General features: G+C 38.0%; 1 protein-coding gene across 1 annotated transcript; it reads left to right on the top strand.

Annotated features, from left to right (window-relative positions):
* The first annotated feature begins 294 nt into the window (after positions 1–294).
* On the top strand, positions 295–15,609 carry LOC139118048 (uncharacterized). The gene is made up of 6 exons (XM_070681344.1): positions 295–354; positions 3,084–3,240; positions 4,594–4,803; positions 5,370–5,447; positions 13,060–13,443; positions 15,233–15,609. The coding sequence occupies exons 1-6, from the start codon at positions 295–297 to the stop codon at positions 15,607–15,609; spliced, it is 1,266 nt and encodes a 421-aa protein (XP_070537445.1).
* The last annotated feature ends 1,766 nt before the right edge of the window (positions 15,610–17,375 follow it).

Raw genomic sequence — 17,375 nt, 5'->3', positions numbered from 1 at the left:
GTAAAGGGGCACAGGTTCCACAAGTATAATCAACATTTTTTTCGCTTAACCTACATACATTACATATTCTGAGCAACTAGGCTTCTGATTGTTTCACTTGTGGCGTGTGCCTTTTTTGGTCCTGCAGTGAAATAAATCAAAACGACCACAAACAAAAGATTAATTGCTTCAGAAATAAAAATATTGAAACAAATAGGCCAATGTTGACCATATTGGAATATAATATGAAACGCACTGGTGTAAAAGTGTATGCTGAACAATTTTAAATTTGTGCTGAGGGCACAATGAATAGTAATGGACACAGTCAGCGTTAGTATTAATGCAAGAGACCTACAGATTGGTAGGAATGAATTGGTAAGACATGACTAGAGACCCCTAGGATAAGCCCCTTTGGTTCGTATTCAAAGGTGTGTCTTGTCTAATATTCGCTCCTGCAACGCTTAATAATTAAAAGCAAAACACCACCTGACAGATAGAATATCTACTATGACGAAATGTTCATTAAACAAGGTGACATTCAGCCAATTTCCAGCTCACATTTGGTATATGTATATAAACCAAAGAGAGCTTATATGATAGGCCGGCGACATCTGTATGTATGTATGCATGTATGTAAATTATGTGTGTATGTGTGTGTGTGTGTCCACATAAAAAACTACAAAACCGCAGCACCTACCATGTAAGTATTTAGTGTACAGGTACACCCAGGGGTGGAGATGTGACTTTGTTCGAATGAACATGCCATTGCCGAAATATGCAAATGAGGGAGGAAGGGAAAATCCAGCAAATTACTTAAACTCTGTAACCAAAGGTCAGATTTGTTTGAAACTTGGTATGCAGCTTATTTATGGTGACTTTAATTGAATTTGTTCAAATTGCGGTGAAATTTTGATAGGTGTATTTTTAGGGCAATTTTTTCACCATTTTGGTCATAAAATCTTCTTCTCTGAAAGCACTCGTCCCATTGCCTTGAAACTTTGTGTGCATGATTCTAGAGTTGGCTTCTGTAAGATTGTTTGAAATATTGGTGAAATATTTACTTTTGTAATTTGGAGCAAGTTTTCCTATTTTTGGTCAAAAAAAGTATTTTCTCCCAAATTTCTCGTTGGATTGCCTTAAAACTCTGTACTCTTGATCCCAGGTTTGTTTTCTGGCAGATTTATTAAAGTTGTGGTGAAATTTTCATATTTGTAATTATGCGAAAAATTTTCTCATTTTTGGTCACAAAATCATTTATCTGAATTAATTATTATTGTTGCTTTGAAAGTTGGTATGCATGTACCTATAGGCAACCTTAGATGAGTGTCTTCATATTGTGGTGAGATTTTCATAGTTGTATTTTTGGGGATATTTTCCCCATCTTTGGTCAAACATCATTTTCTCTGTCTCTGAAACCATTCGTCCGATTGCTTTGAAACTTGGTATGCATGTTCTTAGGAGTGAACTTTGTTAAGAATACTCACTCTGGCCTGCTACATCGAACACAATGTGAACCAAGTGTCATTGACACTGTGTTTGACTTCTGCTTTAGGCATATCTCAATATTGGCAATTGATATATTTGTATAATAACAGCATTTCGTCATGTTGTGTTGTATTTGTGCTAGATTTAACTGATTTGTGTTGAGGCGTGTCTGAGCAGTGATTCCGGACATTATAATGACCATGAAAAGGCTCCTTGTAAACCACATTGGAAATGTGTATAAAAATAGAGACATGGTTCTATCTTGTAGCCGTACAGGGTAGCATCACGAGGCAAATACAAATAATAGTATAGAAATAACGGGCGACGCGCAGACCATTAATGTTTATTTATGGGCTGGGGCGAGAAGAAGCCAAAAATTAACGGGCGAGGCTTGCCGGGCCCGTTAATTTTGGCTTTTCTCGAGCCCGCGCCCATAAATAAACGTTAATGGTCAAGGCGAGGTCTGTTGTTTCCATTATATTATCAACGAACCCAAGAAAACCATCAAAATTTGCGAAAAATTCCCAAGCGAACGACAACTGGGCCCCAAAACTGGGCAATACGCAACGCATTGTCACGCGCGCTGTAAAAAATTGGCAAATCCGGAGATGTTTTCAGAAAAAGTATCTCAACTTGGCTCACAAGTGCTCCATTTTATTTTGTTATTGATAATGATTTACGTTTCAGCTGTAAAGTTAAGATACTTTGAGTTGTTAATCTTAGTATTCATATTCACGGGCATGTAAACAAACCATTACTGTGTATTTGTGGTCTGTCACATGGTTCCGCTCGACCAATCAAAATGCGATGGGCAGGGCATGGTAATATAATGGCAGTTCACTTGCCTGCGAACTTTTAACGAATTCAATTCTACCATTTCCAATGAGTTATTCAGTATGTGACGACTTTGTGACAAAATATCCACCGGCCCTTTGACGATGTCGGATTTTGACAGCAAATAGGCTTGCTCAAAGTCTGTGGGCATATAAATATCAAAACAGAATAAATTGAAGGAATAAACTTTAACAGACTGTCGCGTAAGGGGCAGGCTGTTGCATACATGTAGATCATCGGGTGAATGCCTTTGCTTGGCAAGCCAGTAACTGCTGCTGAGAAAAGCCAAGCGACTGGGGTCAGTCTGTAGCAAATTAAATTTACATGCCTACGTACACCATAATACAATATCGTTGATTTGGAGTAATGACTCAGTACAAGAGGATTGGTAGAGCCAAACCCCACCGTACCTTTTAACTGCATCTATGGGGACTTTCATGCCAAAATACACAAATACAATATAACTTGTCCAATGTAACATAAGCTGTCTCATGTGAAGAATCTGCACAATCGCGTGTTGCTGCAAAACAACAATAATACCAAAAGCATAAACCTTATTGAATGCCCCATGACTGTCAAAAGATTCTATATCCTCCTTGGTTATCAAGCTGATAAGGTAAAAGACTGTTACTGAATTAAATAGGAATCTTGTTAACAAAAAGGGCAATACTATGTAATAATGCTGCAGGTATTTCTGCTTCCTGTAGACCAGTAGTCCTGTTTATGTGCGCTGGCAGATGATGGTCTTGTACCACTGTATTTAAAGTCCTCTGGTGCTTCTCCAGGTCAGCTGGCAGTGTCAAATTCACCTTGAAATGGAGACAATGGCCGGGAGTAGTCTCAGCAGCTACAGTGATGATTCGTCGTCTTCGTCAGATGGCGTTGATAGCTTACATCCATTCAACGAATTGGTATTGGATATCTCTAGAAGTATTGATGATGGTAAGCTAAGTGTCGGTTATTGTTTGACCATAATTAAGTAGAAACACACATGCGTGTAGCTGGGGTCCGGTGGCAGAAGCACATTGGACTGTTATTTTGCATGACAGGAACAGAGAGAACTACATTAATCTTTTTCGAGGGGTGCTTCAAAGGGATTTAGTCAAACGTCTAAGGGGCTCGTAATATCTTAAAATAGCTGTTTAATTCATTCGTGCGTGCATCCCTGATTATTGCATAATGCATTGTTGTGGAGGATTGAAACTATGTATACTGCTAAGCATTTGAAACAAACCGTGATTTTGTGGTAAAGAAATTGTATTACATTAACCAGCAATGCAAATCATAGTCTTAAAAAGTTTAATTACATGTCTTTTATTTGGCGACAAATGTATAGGCAAGAGTAGCATCAGTCACAAATGCCGTGAATTTGCACGAAATGTACCATGGAACCTGGTAAACGGACTATTAGAGAAAGAGGCGAGAAACAAAGAAAGGCAAATACAAAGGACAAAGCGAAGACAAAACAGGATCCCATCTCTACTTCTAGGTTCAATAAAATTGTCTGTGAGTTGTTAGTATGAGGTACAGAATGACGAAGGAGTAAGATTATCAAAATATTTTGAAATCAATATAAGTTTGAGTAAGGATCATTGTTATATCTATGTTGGGTCATTTTCCATTCTATCACTCTTCATCTCTTTTTGAATTAACAGCGATGGAGTGGTAGAAATCTTGTTTACTCCTTACTTACGGATAAATTTATTTCAATTACACATTTTGTTCTGTAATCTGAAACCTACTAGCTGATTTGCCGATACTTGGTAATTAAAGGCTACCGCAGTGCCTTCCTTTCGCTTAAGACGAATGATCAGACCAGCCTTGCGAAATGAATACAGCATTTATCAACATTTATACGAATACAAGAGCAGGAATTTAAAGCAGTATAGCTTGCTTTAGTCGAAGAAAGTATTTTGATTAACTATTTTAAGAGCAATGTCACCCGGCGTTAATGGAGTAAAACTGGTGCGATACATGCAAACTTTGCCATAACATATATACCGAGTTCTCCAAAACCACGTGATGATGAGTTCGAAACCCGAGCATAACGTTTGTTAATATGCTTTGTAATGCAATAACAAAAGTGCAACATTTAGCTTCTGCCTTCTTTCGCTTCCACGATAAACCTAGATGTTGCAATAGTCACTAATTTTGAATGAGAGAGAGAGAGAGAGAGAGAGAGAGAGAGAGAGAGAGAGAGAGAGAAAATTCACAGGTGTTAGTGAGGGAAAAATTACACTGACTTTAACACAAACCAGTGTCTCCTCATTAACAAAACATGATGTCTGTGATTAGATACTTTTGATCAGGTCAAAATACTGTGCTGGAGAGTTGTTCCTGACCAGAAGCTGGAAAAATTGAAAAAGCCTCACGAATTGATAATTGAACTGTACAATATGGGAAAGATAACGGATACTAATGTCCGATATCTCATTAATATATTCAAGAAATTAAATCTACCTCCTCTTGTCGAAAAACTGCGGAATTATCAAAAGCGCAACCAAGGTAAGTCATTATCCCAGATGGCTCCTTTGAAGTCAGATAGAATTTCGACAGTTACCCAAGACTATTCTATAGAGTTGTTGAGAATAAATGAATGAATGAAAATGAAAATGAAGTTGATATTTAAAACTGCGAGGCAGACCTTATTGAAGCGGCTGACTCTTCCCTTTCAGAGTATTTAAGATGAATCACCTACAGGGTTTGTGACACTGAGAAGTTTAAAGACATAACTGCACGTTTCAAAAGATGCATAGACTTATCCACCTAACCGTTAAGGTTGTGATGGTCGAATGCGTCATTATGGCAACCAGTTTGCGGTTTTCAACAGAATTTTAGGAGACGATCGTGATAAAAATTGTTTGAAAGACTCCAAGTTTGTGAGAGGAATATTCATTGAACGTTATTAAAAGTAAACTGGAAGATACGTCGATCGAGGGTGAATCAAAGGCAAGAAGCGCCCTGAGGACAAAAACTTGTCATCCTGTGGTCATGTAGGAGATAGTCGCCGTTGCCTGAAATATTAAGAGTTAGAGTCTTCTTTACAGCCATTCGTTCATTTGATATTTCAGATACAAGTCATTCACTTCAAAGCAGGAGAAGTAAAAGTTTACCAGACATTGAGAAGCTTCTCGGAAGAGGTTATTTTGGTAAGTGTAGCACTAGTGGGTATTTGATTATAGCTTGGAATGAGTTTGGTAGTTAATTAAAAATTATGGAAGTAAAACGTTGAGTGGTCCACGATTGTATAGTATTACTAACAAATAAACCTAAAATTGAAATATACAATCAAATGCGAGGAGAACCAGGATGCGAGAGCTTGCATCTAAACATTCATTTAAAACCTAGAACGTGTTATATTGTCCTATACTGTTTTTCATTAACAACTCAGCGTTTAATACGATAGATGAACTGCTATACAATAACAGCGAATCCTATAAGTCACAAGGAACGCCATTTATCTTAATACTCATTCGATCTTTTCTCGTCGGTCAACATGAAATTGGACTAAGTTTACAATGTAGCCGAATGGGCACACGATCTTGTCGAGAGACAATCGTCGGGTGAGTCTGTCAGTTTTCAAAAAATTGTCAGCACATAAGTTACTTGCCGCAACGGTACAGTTGTTTTCATCGACTGAGCAAAATAACTGCAAAAGTCTGAGACAACCTCTGCCATTCTAGAGGCTACAGCACTTCAAAGTAACAGGTAAAGTTCTCAAAACTAGTAAAAAGTACAGCGACAGACTCGGGTCGATTTAGTGTCCTCGTGAACGACCATGAACGAGGTACCGTGATCCTTGTTCTTGTGCGTTCAGTTGTTGAATATAGTGATCGATCTGTTATATAAATGTGTCGAAATTTACAAGTTCATGTCAATGAACCATTTCGGGGCCGCGGTATAGAAAGCTTTTTGACGTCGAGGGGTCAGAGGTTAATATAATGTGAATCGTTCCATTTTTTCGAGACACTTCTAGCCCAACAAAGGCCCAAGGGAGCAGTAGACTATTCAAACATTGGTAGCCATCGTCTTGTTAGAAATTATCCTCTTCGACAAACGTTCTTGCCATCGACGACATCATTTTTTAATTTTACAAACGCAGATTGATGCACTAAACGTCTTTGGAGTATGTTACCTGCCTGCCTCGGAGTTAATTGGTCAAGGACTGACACATGATTGCAAGTTCAATTCGCGTTGGCCATCAAGTGATTGATCATGACGTGTCACAGACTGCTTTTAATCAAGGCGGCTTTGATATAGACTTGACCCATAAGTTTGATTTGTTTGATCTTTTTATTTGTAACATACGGCATATTTTCGAAAATACGCATTTGGCGATGTAGAGACCATAGACAATCTGACCTTACATAAAGTACTCTGCACGCTTTGAAGCACTCTCAACGTGAGAAACATATGTCTTGCGTGAAAGGCGTAATTGTCACGTACTCTATTACGCATTTGAACTTATAATTCGACTGGTAAAAGTATTTCGGTAGTGTTGATTTCCTATTAAATTCGACAATTATCAACTTTCCAGAAGTTAATATACCGTTGCAGATTATAACCGTAATAAATAGAGCCAAAGCACTGAAAGTTGTAGTACAAGTAATATCATGCATAAAGCATCCATTCTAACTTTCATTACATGGTTACTCCCACAATGATTCCATAGAGTGACGATCATAGCCTTGATATAAAATGAAAAGTTGGAAGTTGAGGTATTATTCATAGAAAGCTGATCGAGTCAAACGTACTACAACTCTTGCCAATGATGGTGAAAAGGGAAACGGAGTGAAATAAAACATTTAAACCACGCCGGGTACGCCGAAAACTAGGGTACTATTCCTTCTCAGACAATTGTCTAAAACACGGTGGAACTAAATCGGGATAATTTGATGGTGAAGTAATGTAGATTTAATCTGCAAATGTAACCTCATCTACTTTTCTTTTTAGGTTACACACTTGTTTTTACGAGTAATTAGTAATATTGCAACATTCAGCTATAGGGCACATAATACTTTTGAGAAATTTGAAAAGTATGAAGATCCAATTATCCCAAATTAGTTCCAAGCCTGTTCTAACGTCTATTGCAACCACATGCCAGGGCTAAAAGTTACATGTGTCACGACAAGGTTAGAAAATGCTAACGCGAATGCATGGCTGCAAAGTTTGAAGTGGCGAATAAATCGGCAAGAGACCTCTTTCATGCAAATTACTCCGAATGTGTATTGATTACATGGTATATTAAAGCAACAACTACTCTTTCACACATATCATTGGCTTCGAAACCAGCGAATGGAAATGTAACTCTTCTCTACGTTGATTTATAAGCGTACGAAATGCTGACTACTCTCGGTTTTAATGTCTCGAAGTTATGATGACGGGAATCGTGTTTTGATGTGAAAACCTTTGGTCACATTTCTCATTAATGGCTTATTGCTATATATGCAAAGCAAATCAGCTGTGCAACTTTTATTCCCTGTATGGTTCTGAAGAGGCTAGGCAGTGGCGATGTTGCGGCGATACAGAGGTGACTGATCCGGCAAACTGTGAACACATATGGAGCTGATGAATGGGCGACACGACCGATGCGACAGCGATAATGAAACAGAAAAGACCGTACAGACATACCAATCAATACATCACAATGTCGCTGTCAGAAGCAGAGCAATTGATTTTGTTCGTGATAGTAGTGAGGAAATATTATTCTGAGATTTGACGGAAGTTTACCATTGCTCGAAATATCCACGATGATAAACTAAAAACTCAGAGCAAGATTTTCCTTTCTAAGCTATTCTTGCACGCATGTTTACAATGAGACTCAATGACAGTTGAAAAAATTTTGACGGACTCCAAACCGTCTTCGTTTTAATATAAACATATCAATCTAGGTTTTTTGCATATGATGGAGATGATTGTCATCTTCCGCACTCTGGAATAAATCAAGTCTTTTTAAAATTTTGAGCTTCTGACATGCCCTGACAAAACTGACATTATTGTTGTAGAGATATTACGAATTTGCCTAAAGTACATATATTTTTGCCCTTTGAAGCTTACAGCATTTCTAATTCTATAAAAGGCCACACATATCACTATGGCCCGCGAAAAACTTTAATCACGTACTAGTATTCTTTTCACTGAACACGGCTTATGCTATGTAACTAAGATTTCTGTATGGCAAGTCCGCCAGCTTGAAAAGTATCTCCATCAACAGTATTCTGAGAGTCAGTTATGCCTTTCTCTTTCGCCATCATCATGCCCTGCCCATTTTTGTGAAAGAACTGAACTATCTTTGGAAGCTGTTGGCCCTAGACCTAGACCAATCATGTCTATCGCTGCCACGGCTACATTTTATGTTAGGTTCTTTTGGAACTGTGCTCGAGAAAATCTTTTGTTGCAACATCTACACTAGCTGCCGGCCTCTGCTAGTTTAAGACTCCGATCCTATTGAGTGATTATTGTCCTTGATTCCCAACCTTTGTCTTTATTAATAATTTCAGAAGCCATTGAATACAAAACCGTTAATCCAGCCATGATCACTCCATCATAACGTGTGTTATACCACTGTCTTTGTATCTACTTTTGTACATGAAGACTAAAAAATATAAGTATTTCATGGCATATTTTGCATGCTGCCCGACTTCCGTTAGAGGTTCCCGAAGTGGCAGCGGTCAGGCTCACCGGCAAACATGCCCTTCGAATGATATAAACCAACTGCTGTTAAACTGACACCTATTGCACCGAGAATTACATCATAATTATTATAGCAGTGACTAATTATTATAGCAGTGACTGCTGTATACTTGTGTCAGCGGCTCCGCCATCGGTTGCCGTTTGGCAAGTTGCTTCCCTAATTATTTCTGATAATTCCATTCGGCTAACTTATTCCTTGATGTTTTCCTACCTCGGTCGGCTGTGAAACTTAGGATGATCCTATACCTACACAGGAAAACAAAGCATTGCAATAAACCTATCAGTGTTGTTTAACAACGATCCTGCTTGGTACGGTAGAAAGTACAGTTTGGGACTGGCAATGAGTTGTGTTATTGCCTGGTTTGTCAAAACACGGCAGATTTCTCCTCATTCACAAGAGAGTGTTTTTTGGACAGTAGAGAGCCTTCCGCGTCGAAGGGTTGGTCAACATTGGAAAGATAGAGATGTAAATGAAAAAGGAGTCTTAGTAACCTTTCCTATCTTTCGCGACGTTGACCAGCCCATAAAATCCCTGATAAGTCCAAGGATTAGCAGAATTAATTGTGTTGACTAATCAATTACAAGATGTGTGTATATGAAAGATAAACGTCCTTGTAATGGGATGTAAAATAAATAAAGAGTCAAGAGGCTCGGTTATATAGTCATTTATTTCATTTACTACGATCAGTCAGAGCATGAAGAAAGGGAGAGGAACTAATAGAGAAAACTGAGAAAAACTCAATAATAAGCTTATTAATAGTGTCTTGGTCGCCTGTGATTTAGCTTTGGCTTTCTCCGATGTAATGACGATGTCACGTTTAATTTCGCCATAAAAATAAAGAAAATCCCTCAATTTAGCCATAAAAGATTTAAAAAATATAATTTTCCTGAAATATTCAGTAATAATAAGGGAGCGTTCAGTTATTATGGCCGGGGGTGGGCCGGCAAATTCTTCCTACGCATCGGTCAAAATAAGTGAACCCCTGCCCATTGCACCAAAAACTGATGACCCCCCTCCTTTGAAGATGACAAAAATTTAATGCCCCCCCCCCCATCGCTTGAGTAAAGCTACACACACAAACACCTCTGGGGGCATGTTTATATATATATATATATATATATATATATATATATATATATATATATATATATATATATATATATATATATATATATATATATATATATATATATATATATATATATATATATATATATATACACTAAGCAATGAGGAGTAAAGTGCCTTGCTCAGCATTTTGCTAAAGTGTCGGACGCACCACCGTCAGACCTTGTTTTCTAGTCTTTTTGTTCCTTTTCCGTTCGACTACTTCTGCGTGAGCCATGATGTAAACGTTTAATTTGCACTTTGTAATTTTAAATCCTTCTACATGACAGCCTTTTCATATAGATAATTTTAACCAAATTACGTAGGTAATACATCGCCATTTAGCTAAAAGTTCAATATTTTTTGCCGTTAACAGGCATGTAATGAAGACATATTTTTATTGGTTATGAGGCCCTTGCAAAAGGAGACATCTACCCTCCTCCAAGCAAATGAGCAGCCGCTCTTGCATTCAAAACTCATGTAAATTTTATACAAAGTTGGAAAAAGTCATGTAAGGAGATTTAAAAGGGTAGAATCCCAAACGCATAAGTTTTCAAATCGCTGGAAGGGATGAAAATGAACAAAAAATATACGAAAATTCACTGCTTCGAGCAAAGCGTAACTATACTTCTCGATCTTGCTGATATTTTGTCAATGGACTCCAAGACGATCTGTTTTAACTAGAAAATGATTTTCATTTCTCTCTACATAATATCATGTGCAGATTGGGAGTGGGGCGCGATATCCGCCAACAATTGCATGAAATTCACCATATTTAGGTGGCGTAGCAAGAAACACAGCGTAGTTCGCTCAAAATCACTTTTTTGCAAAGGTCATTAAATTTGTGAACCTAAGATTTATTGGTTAAGTTCGTTCCTTTTTTCGCTTGTCAACCAGTCGTAAGTTAAGTTGTGGGAGAAAAAGGCGTAAATTTAGGCGTAAATTTAGGCAAATTTACGCAAATAAACTCACTTCCTGGCTTCACTTTTCTCCCAAGTTATAGATCTCAAAACACTCAGCTCCACTCTAGCTGGGTTTGTCAAATGTAGAGAAATAGTCGCAATCATACCAATCCATAATCCAATGACAGTAGGTCGGAATTCGCAAGACAATAGTTGTAAACATAGACACAAAACAGCACAGAACAGACAGTAAATAGACGGTACACAAACAAAGTCATATTCATGAAAGAAAGATATATGGACCTCTGGCCAGAAGACCAAGAAGTGATGTCAGGTGTTTCGAAAATAGTAAGCGCATCCTGCCCCACATGTGGCACCCGCCATATATCAATCTATAAGTCAGATAGGTAGTGGTCACTAACTAAGGGCCACTGTCACCGATGCCATCAGTGATCATTTGTCGAAGAGAGATATTGTATTTATCTACCAGCTTGCGATACCTGCCAAAAAACTTTACATTATTATTTTCAATACTATATAACAGAACGACTATTTTGTTAGGCAATAGAGTTCTTGCATTTTGAATCAGAAGCAATTAACTGTAGCTTATAATGATTTTAATCACTTTTGAGTGTCAGTCTTTCAAACCCTGCCATTTTAGAATGAGGATAGATAATGCAAACTAAAATAATCATTTTCTTTCTACATAGACTCTTGTTTCGAGTCAAGTTTTGACTTAAATTAATGTTTAACATCAATACCAAAATTGAGGTTTTCTACCCCAAATATATACCTTCCCTCCTTCAAGTACCACTCTAATCTTAAATTCTGAATCTCTTCTTTTAAAAGTATATAGTATAGGAAGTTTTCTTGTTACCTCCAATGAGAAACATTCCTTCGACAAACCTGTGTTGGTTAGGTGCAACTCCACATTAAAAAGTAATTAGTGAGAAGAAATTAACTTAGCTACTCGAAAAACTCCATTTGAATTATCCATACCATTAGCATATCAGATTTCTATAAACAACAGGAGTTTCAAGCTGCAACTTGAAATTTTTGACCGCAGTGTACTTTGTTCCTCGTTACGAACAATATATATGTGACTTCCAAAATATGAAACACAAAGCAAGCGAATTCAGCGTCAGGTACATGGCTGCGAAAACCTAGAAGGGAAGTATAATTATTATAAGATACGTTCAGAATTGAAATCGTTACGACAGAATAAGTCACATCTTTTAACACAGGAACGGGAGTATGAGTCGCGTATTTCAATGTCACTCCTCTTCCAAGAATTCTGTTTCAGTTGATAGATTAATCATCATCCTATTATAATAAACCACAATTTTATAATACTCCATAAGATATATTGAATTTCAAAGTTTGTTGAACTGCGTGTGGATATATTCTTTTTTATCTGTTATACTTCTTTAAGTGTGAAGAACAGTTTAACCAGTTTCATGAGTAATCAAGTTAAGTTGAGTTCACTTGAGACAGACTCGACTTGCTGCTTTGCAACTATTTTTTGTTTCTTCTTTTCGCCTTGTTTGTCTGCTATCGAAAATTAAGTTTGCATTAGTATGTGCTGATCATGATACTCGGGAAATAAAACACTATTCATCAGTAGTAGTAGAAGCAGCAGCAGCAGTAGCAGTAGTTTGTCAAATATCTTTATTTCACACAGGTCCCTACATTCTAAAACTGTAAAATGAAATGTTTACATTGCCAGGAACCAAAGGAAATAAAAGATACAAATTAAAGAAAATCACTATAAAGTGATGGTCGCCATTGTACAGAAAACGTCATGAATGACAAAAGTAAATGTCAACAAGAAAGACGTAGTAGTAGTAGTAGTAGTAGTAGTAGTAGTAGTAGTAGTAGTAGTAGTAGTAGTAGTAGTAGTAGTAGTAGTAGTAGTAGTAGTAGTAGTAGTATGTTGGTATAAAATTGGGCTAAACGATTGTATGTTACTTCAAGCCAGAAATATTGCATCAGTTTACCAGCTGCAGAGCAATTTCCGTAGCAGTTGAAAAAAAATAAGTGCCATTTATCCCTTTTCAGAACTAACGGCGAACCTAGATCTTTCTCCTGAGCAGTGTTTGGAGTACCGCAGTGCTACAATGATGTTGCTGACTGAGGTTCAATCTATTCTGGCGAAAAACTGCAAGGACCAACGGCAGCGCCTGGACGAAGTGTTCCAGGCACATCAAGTCTACATTAAACAAATCATAAATTCGTCCATCGTAGTGGTATTAGTATGCAAGAGCTACTCGGCTTTAATCTCCTTTAAGGAAGGGGTGACGTCTGGTAACCTTGGAATTATCCTGACTGATATCCTTGTGACGGATGAGATAAGATCAATACTGGAGGGAAGTGTTATTGATCCACATATAGTGATCAATGTTGATCAGTCATGTTTTGAGAAGGCAGAGCGGTTTTTCAAAAGTGAGTGAATCTTTATTACAATCTTCAGTACAGAAGTCGCCATCTTTGGCTTCATCTTTCTCGTTCCAGTTTTGTCGCATAATACGTTTACAAGTACCTTGCATTCTAGGTAGAAATGATGGTCGAGAAAAATCTTGCTACAATCTTCTGAAGTTCTGAAATTTGAACCAGCTATAGACTGAAAATGCTCAAGTGTTTCAGTATATACTGCAGTTGTCTGTAACTTCATTGAATGTGTTATGATCAACATCGTGAACAATATCCACCACACTAATTCCAAATGTCATTCAGTATACAAATATGCATATTGCTAAAATAAAAATACTTTGACAATTGTCATTGTATTATCACTTTACAATCTAAAATGATGTTAAAACGCTTGAATTTCCATGTCATTTTCGACACTTATGACAGTGTAATACACTTTTTTCAGCCTTTAATGGGTCTTGTTCAAAGAAAACTCGGGATATTTTGAGATCGCTTTATTATACGTTCGCAGCTATGATGCTGTACAGCGGTTTGCTTTGAAGCATTGGCATTACGCAAAGTAGCATATTGTCAAAATTAAAGCCGCAATTTTCAGTCCCAGCAGGTACTCGCATTACTGGAGTTCTCTTCCAAATCAAACACTTGGCCAGAACGATGTTTGATTTCTATAACATTGATTACACAAACTGATCTCAACCTTTTGTCACCTTTTGCTACTCCTGCAAACAGAGTTTATACAAGTGTTTGGTAGACGATCGGTTCAAATCGCCAACGGTCATTGATTCCCCACCACCAACGCTCGAATTTCCTAAAAAATCGTCTTCCAGTCGCGTTAGAATTTGAATAAAACCACAGAGTTCGATCGGCAGCAGCTTCGCACTGACCGCTTGGCAGTCTGTTTGCGTTTTTGCGGCCGGAAAAAACTAAAAAGTGGCATTTTCTGGAACATGTGCCTGCGTATTGCCTGTTTGGTGTCCACTTACACAATGAACCCTGCCATAGCTTCTCACCTTTTTAAAGGGAGGATCCGCCTTTAAGATGTCGCCAACACTGTCGAGTGTAATTATCTGCTGAGCAATAATTCAAGTCGATCACAGTGAAATCAACTCTGCCAAAGTTAAAACATTGTCTTTCAGCAGGCTACTTGTAGTCAAAACAACAACACCTGAAAGCAAGTGACAAGACTTGGACAGTGCTTAGACATATATGGTGGTGTTGTTTAGACTACGTCTGACCTCCTGCTAAACAATGTTTCAAATTTTGCCGAGTTGATTTTTTATGATCGACTCATGTTACCGCTTAGCTGTTAATTGCACCCGACAGTGTTGGCAACACCTCGATTTGGACGATACGTCTAACTAGTTCGTGTAATGCCAAAGCTTCCAAGCAAACCACTCTAATGACATTCAATACTGTTTAATCATTTCTCTTCATTATACATGCTTCAATAATTTTGTCAATTTTGATTTATATCAACATTTGTACCAAACCTCATCCAATTCTTTGCAAACGCTCTCAATGTATATCGGCTTTTTCTAAAATCATTGCTTATGCAAATGAGCATGAAATATGCAAGTCACCCCACCAAAGCTAATTTCTTCTTGCCATTTCTCAAACGGAATCAATACCAGATTTGACTGGGATCCAGTAAGCCGTTTTTGAGGTATTACGCTCACAGACAAACAGACAGACAGACATTAGCTGCGACATTAGCTCACATATGTGAACATGTGAGCTTAGATGTATGAAATGATTGGTCGTCATGTAAAGTATACTGAAATGACGCGCTTTTTCTGCACAGCTATGCAAGATAAAATCTCACTCGCAGCAAGGGTGAGACAAGTCGAGAAGAGTGAAAAGCACTGCGTATCTGTGGCTCCATTGAATCTAATGGTCCGAAAATCATCATCCATGAAATCGTTGTCGAGATTTAGAGAATTAGTGAAAGTTGTTCAAAAGATATGCGCTGAAAGACGGCAGCTGGCGAAGAAAGTATCCGATCAGTCATTGACACTCGATGTGCTACACTCCTCGTATGATAGAGTAACAGCGCAGGCCGTAAAGATTGGGGACTGTTTACTTGAGTTATCAATATCGGGTCGACATAGTGAGAGCATGATGCGTTTGAGTCAACAGGTGAGTTCACTCCCTATTTCTAATGAATTGAGAAACAGATAAACCTGCCGACAAAATATAACAAGGAGTAAAAGAGAAATAATGTTTTGTTTATTACGGACATATACTTGCGATTTCTATAAAACAAAATTCAACTTTTTGGACTTCAAGTAGGAGGGGCATACATGCAAATGTTTTAGATGTCACTCTGAATATCTCGAGTTGTATATTTAGAGTGACTATGAAACGTATTACTAGTGCTTTTTGCCAATGTTTAGAGGTTTTAACATCAGCAAATCTTTCATACAAGATTGTACAAATAATGATGATTCTCTTTAATGACATTATTGACGAGCTCAAATAGAATATCCAAACAGTCTTAGATCTCCTCTCTTTTCTAGGTTGGGTGGTCATGTTTGTCTTGTTCAAAGAACAACACGCCAATGCGCGAAATGTGTGTCCAGTGTGGAACGCCACGTCCACAGACTTACAGCAGGCCTGTCGACCACGTGTACTTGGCTTCACTCGAGAAGCGTTTAGATGCGATGCGAAGTGACCTATTACTGGAAAAGGATGGTACAGCCAAAGCGTTTGAAAGAATTGGAGGTCATTATCTTTCACCGTCAGATATGCCTGTTAAAGAAGAGTCAAGTGTTGCTCATTATCTTTCACCGTCAGATATGCCTGTTAAAGAAGAGTCAAGTGTTGCACATTTGAGACACGGAATTGGCGAGGTAACGACAGATTTGGTAAGTTCCTCTAACTGGCAACTATTTTCATAGATTAAAAGCATGTAGCAAAAGGCGTATATGTGAGGATATTGCACTTTACCGGTATTTTCTGAAAGAACCTATTATCGTACCAGATTCGTAACAGCGGCTCTTAGAGAGAGACAGAGAGACAGAGACAGAGAGACAGACAGAGACAGACAGACAGACAGACAGACAGACAGACAGATTGACAGACAGATTGACAGACAGACAGACAGACAGACAGACAGACAGACAGACAGACAGACAGACAGACGGAAAGAGACAGACAGTCAGAGACAGAGATATATATTTTTGAGTTGAAGAACCATTCCTAAACTTGTGTCACAAACACTATAGAATAATTGTTCCTTTTAGCGTATATAACATGTATACAGTTCCTAAAATGTTATGAGGCCTAGGGAAGCTTTCTTTGCATGTGCCGTGTAGGTTAAGCAAGATAAATTTACTAACAGCTGTCTGTAAAGCCAGCCTCAGACTACCATTCAACTGGTGTTTATTGAGAGTGTAACGTATCAGAAGAGCTGTCCTGTGTGCTCTGTTATGTATTCTATAAGCCTCAAATAGTTCCTCAAATAGTTTTTAACTCGGTAGACAACTCTTTGTAACCTTTCAGGTGTTTCGTCAGTAAATTAATTTATTTAAGGTTGACAGGACTCGTGCATGCAATTTTTATTTGTTTTTGTCAATGAAAGATAATTTGGTACAACGGAAAAATAGGTCACTAGACAGTTTTCTGGCAAAGAGCTGGCAACGAGAACATTTTTGCAGTTGTAGGGAGAGAACAGAGGGGACGTTTTCGGCGAGGAAATGGTGTTGAACTTTCTGCCACCTTACTGCAAGAGGGACAGCGAATCACATTTCAATCCCTATCGGTATCAAACAGAATGTTGATATGCAGCGAAAAATGTCTGGCTATCTTCTTCTCATGTGTCTGGTTCATTCTGTCACTGCATGGCCGTGATCTTACACATGTAACAGTTGGAACTGATCACAAGTCATAGGTCACAATTTTCTAGATACCAATCGATAAAACACCAAACCAAAATCAAAATATTA

Source organism: Ptychodera flava, chromosome 19, assembly GCF_041260155.1.
Source record: "Ptychodera flava strain L36383 chromosome 19, AS_Pfla_20210202, whole genome shotgun sequence".
NCBI lineage: Eukaryota > Metazoa > Hemichordata > Enteropneusta > Ptychoderidae > Ptychodera > Ptychodera flava.
Note: the sequence above shows the minus strand (reverse complement) of the source record. Positions and strands in the feature narration are given on the sequence as shown.

Excerpts from the sequence above, each read along its gene's own strand:
- LOC139118048 (XM_070681344.1), top strand. The coding sequence starts at position 295 with ATGGACACAGTCAGCGTTAGTATTAATGCAAGAGACCTACAGATTGGT. Across the intron at positions 355-3,083 it reads AGATTGGTAGGAATGAATTG|GTCAGCTGGCAGTGTCAAAT; the intron begins GTAAGACATGAC and ends GTGCTTCTCCAG. Across the intron at positions 3,241-4,593 it reads CTCTAGAAGTATTGATGATG|ATACTTTTGATCAGGTCAAA; the intron begins GTAAGCTAAGTG and ends GTCTGTGATTAG.